The 9,249-nt window shown below is 36.2% G+C and overlaps 1 protein-coding gene and 1 non-coding gene across 2 annotated transcripts; one reads left to right on the top strand and one right to left on the bottom strand.

The window, feature by feature from the left end:
- Positions 1-437: 437 nt before the first annotated feature.
- LOC133607255 (uncharacterized) lies at positions 438-8,678 on the bottom strand. The gene is made up of 12 exons (XM_061961737.2): positions 8,619-8,678; positions 8,006-8,133; positions 6,537-6,774; positions 6,182-6,445; positions 2,957-3,054; positions 2,805-2,866; positions 2,693-2,738; positions 1,274-1,302; positions 1,036-1,190; positions 767-951; positions 567-631; positions 438-501 (listed from the first exon to the last, which is right to left on the bottom strand). Exons 1-12 carry the CDS (start codon positions 8,623-8,625, stop codon positions 438-440), a joined length of 1,341 nt encoding a protein of 446 aa, XP_061817721.2. The 5' UTR covers positions 8,626-8,678.
- trnap-cgg (transfer RNA proline (anticodon CGG)) lies at positions 4,976-5,047 on the top strand. Its single transcript has one exon. It is a non-coding gene; the product is annotated as a tRNA-Pro (tRNA).
- Positions 8,679-9,249: the final 571 nt, after the last annotated feature.

The raw sequence follows: 9,249 nt of genomic DNA, 5'->3' as shown, positions 1-9,249 counted from the left end.
AATTAAGATGAACAATAAATAAATACAATTAAAATTGTAAAGCATGTATTTTACGAGATTATTTACTAGTATATTAAAATGAATATAAAATATATATATTATTATAAGAAAAAGTTAAATTAAAAATAATTTATAAAATATTTATCAGAGGTGAGGCTTTTCAGGTTGGACGAAACACCTGGCGTGTTAAAGTTAAGTTAAAGTTAAAGTACCAATGATTGTCACACACTAGGTGTGGTGAAATGTGTCCTCTGCATTTGACCCATCCCCTTGTTCACCCCCTGGGAGGTGAGGGGAGCAGTGGGCAGCAGCGGTGGCCGCGCCCGGGAATCATTTTTGGTGATTTAACCCCCAATTCCAACCCTTGATGCTGAGTGCCAAGCAGGGAGGCAATCGGTCCCATTTTTATAGTCTTTTGTATGACTCATATATTAGAGTCATGTTTCCAGTTTTCTTACCTCATCAGAAATTAAAATGTTCCCCCCAAAGCTGCGTTCATGTCTGTGGGCGAGAGGACGAGATTGAAGCTCTTGGCTTGTGCTTGTAAAGTGGAACCGTTAGCGCACCTGTGATGTTTGGGGAGCTGAAGGTCTATCACTGTCATCATGTGATCAGGTAGAGTGTCATTGAGCTGAGAGCAGATAAAAACATACTGCTCGTCAAAGGTTCAGAGACGCTTAATCATTCTATTAAATGAGGAATAACTTTTGGCTGGTACTGTTTATCTGTCCAGTTGAAGCGAACAAGTTTTGGGGGGGATGCTCACCCAAGTGGCGAGAAGATGCTCTGCTTCATACTCTCCTCTTATGGACACGTTGACCTCCACTTCAAAGTACAGCTGACCTGAGATATTTGGGGATATTTCTGGGAATGGGGAGGTCAGCGTCGGCGTCGCCATGGTAACGGTGGTGACAGGGGGAGACTTTGTGGTCAGAGGGGGAGGGAAACTGTCTGGGGGACGGAGAAGAAGATTGGAGTCTGTTGCCTCGGTAACCAAAGGTACCGATCTTATGACGACACGCAGGAGTTTCCTACCAACAGGCGTGGTTTGTATGCTCGCTGCGTCAGCCTGAACCTGGATCAGACCAGAGGGTCCGTGATAGAGCGTCCCCAGGTCCGCGTGCATCTTGTCCTGCACTGCTGCCACATCCACACTGGGGATGACGCTCACGAACACCAAGCAGTCAAACCTGCACGACAAAACACAAAGTTTGTGCAATTCAGTTGGAGACTAAAGTGGCGCATATAAGACGGACACATGTGAAATACTCACCTGTTGATATTCAGGGAGGTCCATCGTACCTGCGGAATAAAAACACAGTTTATCAATAACATTATTGTTTTTTGTAAAGATATGTACACATGGAAAGTATTTACATTTTAGATATGGTAGTATAGTGAAGTACGGGTAGGGATTCTCAAACTGTAGTACATGTACCACTAGTGGTACGGGGCTTCATCGAGCAGTACGACAAAGAATCACTTGATTAAAATAAATTAGTGTTTTTTTCTTCCTATATTCAGACACAGTGTCACTGTTCAAACTGTGTGTGATGTTAAAGTGGTGGGAAAAAAAATAATAATAATAATGAATACTTAGGCCTACTACGCTACTGTATTTTAATGTTGGTCATTAAGGTGGTACTTTTTTGAGGTGCTACTTGGTGAACAATTGCAGGTATAGTGTATGACCAATATTTGACTGTTGTTAATGGTAATGAGTTTATTTAATACCAAAACATATTATGGGGAACAACAGCGGTTAAAACATTTTAATGGATAGGGACCATATTTTGAAATTTAACAAACAAATTTTAAAAAATACACAAAAGTTAGTAGTGAAGTGATTTATCATTGTTACACATTTATTATTATTATTATCATTGTTATTACTATTATTATAAAAATCCAATGATAATTGATTACGCGTATAAAAATATCAAATATTTTAAAAAATGAAGTAAAAATGTTGTGGTGATAAAATACGAGTAATAAATACTTCCACAACCTAATGGAAACTTTGAAACATAAATAGAATAAATACTTTATTTAAAAATACATAAATATGAATTAAGTGTATACAAATATAAAGTAAAATTGTAAATGTGTAAAATATTAAAAAGTATAACAATATTAATCAATAAAAAATATATTATATTAAAATAATAGCAATAGAACTCCTCCACAGAAACTAGAAAATAAACTGAAAAAAAAAGATTTATAATAAAATGATTACAAAATGTAGGTAAATATGTATAAATTGTGTACAAATAAAATAAATCTAATTTTACATGAAAAACAATTTTGTATTCTATTATATATTTTGTATTATAAAATATTATGTAAACCTTTACTTTATTATTACAATTATATTTTTCTGTAGTAGTATTTGATAGATAAAAATGAATGCATAAATGCGAACTAATAGATAATCTAATATGTCATTATCAAATCTAATTAAGACATCTATGTCAAAATAATGATTTCCCTATAATCTAGTAGAACCGAACCGTGTTATAAATAATTTATGTAATTAAAAAAAAAAAAGTAAATATACTTGTCTAGGGTGTACCCCGCCTTCCGCCTTCCACCCGATTGTAGCTGAGATAGGCTCCAGCGCCCCCCGCGACCCCAAAGGGAATAAGCGGTAGAAAATGGATGGATGGATGGAATTTTAAATATGTATGCTCACCATTTCATCTCCACTCAATGTTGTCGCTGTGTTTGCATCTTTTGCACTGTTTAAAACACGGTTTGGTTAAAGGCACAAGAAGAAGTGTTTCACGGTCAAATGATTTCAATACCTTGTTGCTTCAAAGACAGACACTCTGTGTAAATAAATGCCCGAAGGAAGCACATCTCTCAGCTGAAAGAGTCACAAACATGTGCAATAGCATCATGCAGCGGTCATTTAAAAGTCATGTTTTTGTTTTATATATCTGACATGAAACAATACCCAGCAATGTGCAATGTCTCTGGCAGTGTAGAGCTCTGTGTTGTTGCCGTCTTGTCGAATGATGAAGAACTTCAGGCTGACTGTGTAAATGGACCACTCTTAAAATGTGGTGCAAGAAAAACAAGAAAAAATTAGGTCAGGGGTCCACAAACTTTTTGACCTGCAGCCACAAAGGGTTAAAAACATTGGGCCGTGGGCTGGGCTATCTATTTGTATACAGTATGTACAATATATGTGTGTGTGTGTGTGTGTATATATATATACATATATATATATATATATATATATATATATATTTATATATGGAAAAAATCGATTCGAATTCGAATCGCGATTCTCACGTTGTGTGATTCAGAATCGATTCTCATTTTAAAAAAAATTATTTTATTATTTCTATTTATTTAAAATTATTTTTTTAATTAATTTATTTATCTTTTTAATTAATCAATCCAACAAAACAATACACAGCAATACCATAACAATGCAATCCAATTCCAAAACCAAACCCGACCCAGCAACACTCAGAACTGCAATAAACAGAGCAATTGAGAAGAGACACAAACACGACACAGAACAAACCAAAAGTAGAGAAACAAAAATGAATATTATCAACAACAGTATCAATATTAGTAACAATTTCAACATAGCAGTGATTAAAAATCCCTTATTGACAATATCATTAGACATTTATAAAAAATTAAAAAAAAGAACAATAGTGTCACAGTGGCTTATACTTGCATCGCATCTCATAAGCTTGACAACACACTGTGTCCAATATTTTCACAAAGATAAAATAAGTCATATTTTTGGTTCATTTAATAGTTAAAACAAATTTACATTATTGCAATCAGTTGATAAAACATTGTCCTTTACAATTATAAAAGCTTTTTACAAAAATCTACTACTCTGCTTACATGTCAGCAGACTGGGGTAGATCCTGCTGAAATCCTAGGTATTGAATGAATAGAGTATGGTTTTGAATCGGGGAAAAATCGTTTTTGAATCGAGAATCGTGTTGAATTGAAAAAAAAAATTGATTTTGAATCGAATCGTGACCCTATGAATCGATATTGAATCGAATCGTGGGACACCCAAAGATTCACAGCCCTAATATATATGTATGTGTGTATATGTATATATATGTGTGTATGTATGTATATATATGTATATATGTGTGTATGTACGTATATATGTGTATATATATATATATGATTTATATGTATGTTTGTATATATATATATATATATATATGCATGTATGTATGTATATATAAATATATATGTATGTATGTGTGTATATGTATATACGTATGTATGTATATATGTATATATGTGTATGTAAGTTTATATGTGTATATATATATAAATATATATAATATATGATATATTGTATATGTATGATTGTATATAATATATGATATATTGTATATGTATGATTGTATATATATATGATATATTGTATATGTATGATTGTATATATATATGATATATTGTATATGTATGATTGTATATATGTATATATATATATATATATATATATATATATATATATATATATATATACATACATGCATATTATATATGTATATATACATACACAGATATAATGTGTGTTTAATCTTGAACGGGTTTTTTGCTGAAAATGAAATTTCGTTGTACTTGTGCAATGACAATAAGGATCCATCCATATATATATATATAATATATATATATATATATACACTAATATTGTTGTCTTGTCCCCACAATAGTATCCCACACTTCTCTTTTGTGAAGTAAATGTGTTCAGCATATATAGGCATCTACATCAACAATATGATTTGCCTAAGCACGCAGTGACAAACTTAAGTCAAGGCGGAAGAATGGCGTGCAGCCAGAATATGCGCAGTTGCACACCTTTTGTCACTAACACACATGGGCCAATAGGGCTACAAGTACCTCTCTTGTATTTCTGGACCAAAGCAGAGTATTAATTATTTCAGACTAGAGTTTAGCATGACCACATCTTATACCGTAGTGTGGCTCGTTGGTCTAGGAGTATGATTCTCGCTTCGGGTGCGAGAGGTCCCGGGTTTAAATCCCGGACGAGCCCCACTATGAGTTTGTTAGAACTGCTTTAATAACCCTAAATTAAAAAAATACACATGAGTGTATGAGCACTGTGGTATTGATTGTTCACATGTAAATCAGCTTCTATATTTGTTTAACTGACTGCAAAGACGGCTGGTCAATATTTAATCAGGCATCCGAAGGCATAGAGGAAGTAGCGTCTGCCGCTAAGGTGGCTGTAAAATGCTTGACAAGCGCAGTAAACACTGGAAGGCTGAGGAGGCGTCGATAGTGGAGGTATTGTAACATTTGTCTAAGGGGAAAATAAGACATGTAAGATACATAATTACTTCTGTAGACTTCACTCTTTTGAGTTGATTGACAATGGTTGGTCAATGGAAGAGTTGGTGTTGGATTGGTTCGTAGACGGATGGATGGAATAATGGATGGATTGATAACAGACAAGCCAGCTGATGGATGGTAGATGGATATGACTGGACAGATAGACAGATGTTAGATGAACGGACAAACGAGGTGCATTTTTACGGACAGTTGGATGGTAGGGGTGCAACATTATATGTTTTTGCATATGGATTTTCCCGTACCCAGCCTTCGATTGAGTAAAGAGACTTACTGAATTCCTAACCCTGTACACATTAATTAGTAGGGGGCAGGGAGTGTTTCTCATGTCATGTGTTTACTCTGCAATCAAAGACAAGCGGCGGCGCATTCGATCCAGGCAATATGTCTGTGTACATTCAGTCCTGATGACCAACAGCTCCATGGTTATTGACGTGGACAGCGGTACCAACCACAAAATGGCCGCTTTTGCCTTGGTGTGTAGAATTCAGGCAAGTTAGGCACCTCCACAAAGGATGTAGCCTAGCTTTTTACTATCGGTAGTCATGACCAGCGATAGTGCTAAGACGGCGCAGAAATACTGAGGTACATAAAAAATTGTGGTCATGTCCTACAGAGTACAGGATGGACAGGTGGAAAGATGACTAGATAGATAGGCGAACAGTAAACGGATAGATACAGATGTTGATGAATAGATGGACGGGTGAACAAAAGAACGGATGGTAGATGCATGATGGAGCGACGGACGGACGGTAGACTGTGAATGGATGAACGGACAGACACCCCGATAGTGGATATGATGGGAATGAATACTGACCACACTTGAGCGTAGGGTCAGGAATGGGGGCACACACCCTTGTGTCCCACAGGTGGCTGACCCACTGCACCAAGTCTCCGTCCGTACACTTAAGGGACCTCACTTCCTGCCCGCTTCGCTCTTGCCCCCACAGTCGAAAAAGAGACACAGTGCCCGTCAGGACGGTGGACGGAAGGATCCGGACGGTGCCGTCCACTCGGGTGTGGGCCGCACCCAGGGTGAGCGTGCCATTGGGGTCCAGCATGCAGCTGGAAGGTGAAGTGTCTAGGACGACAGGAAAGAAGAAGAAGGGACAGTTGACAGAAAGACATGATGTGCATTTCTTACAATGACCAGCAGGGGAAGTGGCACATACCTGTCATGAGGTCCATCAAGGTTCCATTGACGTAAAGCAAGGGTCTGTCTTTAGTATGAGACCATGTCATGCATAGTGAGTGCCACTCCTTTAGTCCAAGGCCGAGAGGGAGGGTGGTCCACTCTGTGCCAAACAACCAGACCACCAAACGATCTCCACGACCACCCAGACCAAGACCTGCACACCGAGCATCAGGATGGCGGTACATGAAGGCTGTCCACTCAGACCTAGGTGGTGCCTGGACGGATACATGGATGCATTGATAAATACTAAATGCTAAACTAAATCTGCCACTTTTTTATTAGTTGTAAGACGTTACTTTTTGTTGGAATTGCAAAAAACAACAAATGTCAACGCCACAACACAACAACTTTGCACCACACCACGATTGCAGACGCCACAACAAATTCAAACGCTACAACACAACAACATAAAGCGACAACACAACAACTCTCATTTACAGCACGACTGCAAAAGCCACAAAAAATGCAAAGGCCACAACACAACAACTTTATGTCACAACACAACAAGATAAAGCCACAACAGCTTTACCCCACAACCTAATTGTAAAAGCCACAAAAAATGCAAATGGCACAACAACTTCACGCCCGCAGCATAAAAGCCACAACACAACAACTTTACCCCACAACACGATTGCAAAAGCCACAAAAAAAGCATATACCTCAACACAACAAGTTTCAGCCACAACATGATTGCAAAAACAACTACAATTGCAAACAACACAACACAGCAACATAAAGCCACACTAAATGTTCCGTTGTCATTTAGTGCTTAAAGTTGTGTGTTGTGGTGTTTAATACTGTCACAAACTTTATCGGCCACTGTACAAATGTATTTAAACAAATTCTGAGAAAAATAAACACACAATAAAGAGTGAATAGTTACCGTATAAGGAAATCCTTAAAAAAACATTTTTAATTGGACAATGGTTTATCACTTTTCAAGTACTGTAAGTGTTGACTTCATTTACAAATATGAAATTTCACCAAATTTATTTACCACACATTGCATTTTCTATGTAATTTAGAGCTTTTAAAAAAAAAACATAATTTGAAATGCATAATTGAGCAATTATTTCCTATTTTACAGCCAATTATCTTACACCCCTGGGAAATCCCTGTCCAAAAAGTGTTTATTTGTATCAGCAAATTTTCTATTAATTACATTGCAGTGCTTTTTGTTCAAATACATTTGGCCAAATGCTATTTAAATTCAATTCTAGAAATATATATTTTTTTAAATATACATTTAATAATTAATAAAATACAAACAAATACAAAGCAAATTAGAGAATAAATATACAAAATAAAAAAATAGTTTAGACAAAACGATAAGAGGAAAAATTACTCTACCGGCACTATAAAATAAATTAATAAATAATCACACCTAATGAGTTATACACCCCGTTTGGAAACACCTGTCCTGAACATTTTTCTCTTGGCAGTGACCTTAAACTTGAGGTCCAGGCAAGCAGTGAGCTGGTTCAAGGTGGAGATGAAAACGCCGTCCTCCAGTCTCCAGTGGCTGCAGCCGAAGGTAAATTCAGCCACTTTGCCCCAAAGGCTGAGAAGAGGAGCTGAAAAATGACAAAATCAACACAACATCAAGTAGTCAGTGCATGGGAAAACTATACAATATTTTTATCTCTCCTTTCATTGCAGTTCAAACATCCCATTTCCTGACCTTTCATGTGCAGCCTATGACGTGTGTGATTTGTGCTTTGACTCCTGAATTTACAGTACGTTTGACTTATTTACAATATGCACACACCAAAACATGACATACACTCTTCTAGCAACGATAATTTACTTTTATTAAATTCTCGATGACATGTATTTAAAGAATAATAAATACAAATGAAATTATATAATTAGAACATTACAATAGATATATTCATAAACATATAAAAATATGCACAAAAAAATAATCTCAATGAAATGTATCTAAATAATAATACAAATAAACATATTTAATTAGAACGTTATAATATATATATATATTTATAAATAAATAAATGTTTGAATTAAGCAGCCTTTTTTTTTAAAGGAAAATGTCCTATACCTCGCATAGTTGTGGAGGCAGCGCCACACAGCAGAGTCAGGGCAACACACAAGACTTTTTGATAAAAAATCATCCCAAACCTACAAAAAAGTTTTAATAAGCATTTTATAATCAGAAAGTCATTCTCAACATGTTAGTGTCACAATTGTACAGAAGTATATGAACACATAACAAAATGTTGTACATACCTGGTTAAAGATGTGTGCTGATGCAGCATTGACACTCCGACTGCAGTGTGTGTGTGTGTGTGTGTGTGTGTGTGTGTGTGTGTGCATGTACATGACACTTTTAGAGTGCAGCATCATGAGGCGAGGGGGCAATACAGTACATTTACTGTATGTACAGCTTATCTTATCTTACATTTGAAGACATGATGAAGTTACTCCCCAGTACCAAAATGTACTAAAAACTACACGTAATTTTTTTTTAAAGTCCAAGTAGATGTGTGTATTAATAAAATGCATTACACCACAGGTGGGCATGCAAGGCAAGGCCGGCAGCTGATTGGCCGACACACAGGAAGAGGGCGGGGTTATGACATGAGAGCGTAAAAACAGCAATAGAGTAAGTAGCACTGAATTGATTTTAAGACATTTTCTCAGACATTTTTTGGCTCCGCAATAAACTTAAA

This window comes from Nerophis lumbriciformis, linkage group LG09 (genome assembly GCF_033978685.3).
Source record: "Nerophis lumbriciformis linkage group LG09, RoL_Nlum_v2.1, whole genome shotgun sequence".
In the NCBI taxonomy this organism is placed as follows: domain Eukaryota; kingdom Metazoa; phylum Chordata; class Actinopteri; order Syngnathiformes; family Syngnathidae; genus Nerophis; species Nerophis lumbriciformis.
The sequence above is the reverse complement of the archived record's forward strand: the minus strand, read 5'-3'. Positions and strand labels throughout refer to the sequence as shown.

Coding starts and splice junctions, on each gene's coding strand:
- LOC133607255 (XM_061961737.2), bottom strand. Junction 6,775..8,005: donor GCCTGGACCTCAAGTTTAAG/GTCACTGCCAAG, acceptor GTATCCGTCCAG/GCACCACCTAGGTCTGAGTG. Junction 2,867..2,956: donor GAGACATTGCACATTGCTGG/GTATTGTTTCAT, acceptor TGACTCTTTCAG/CTGAGAGATGTGCTTCCTTC.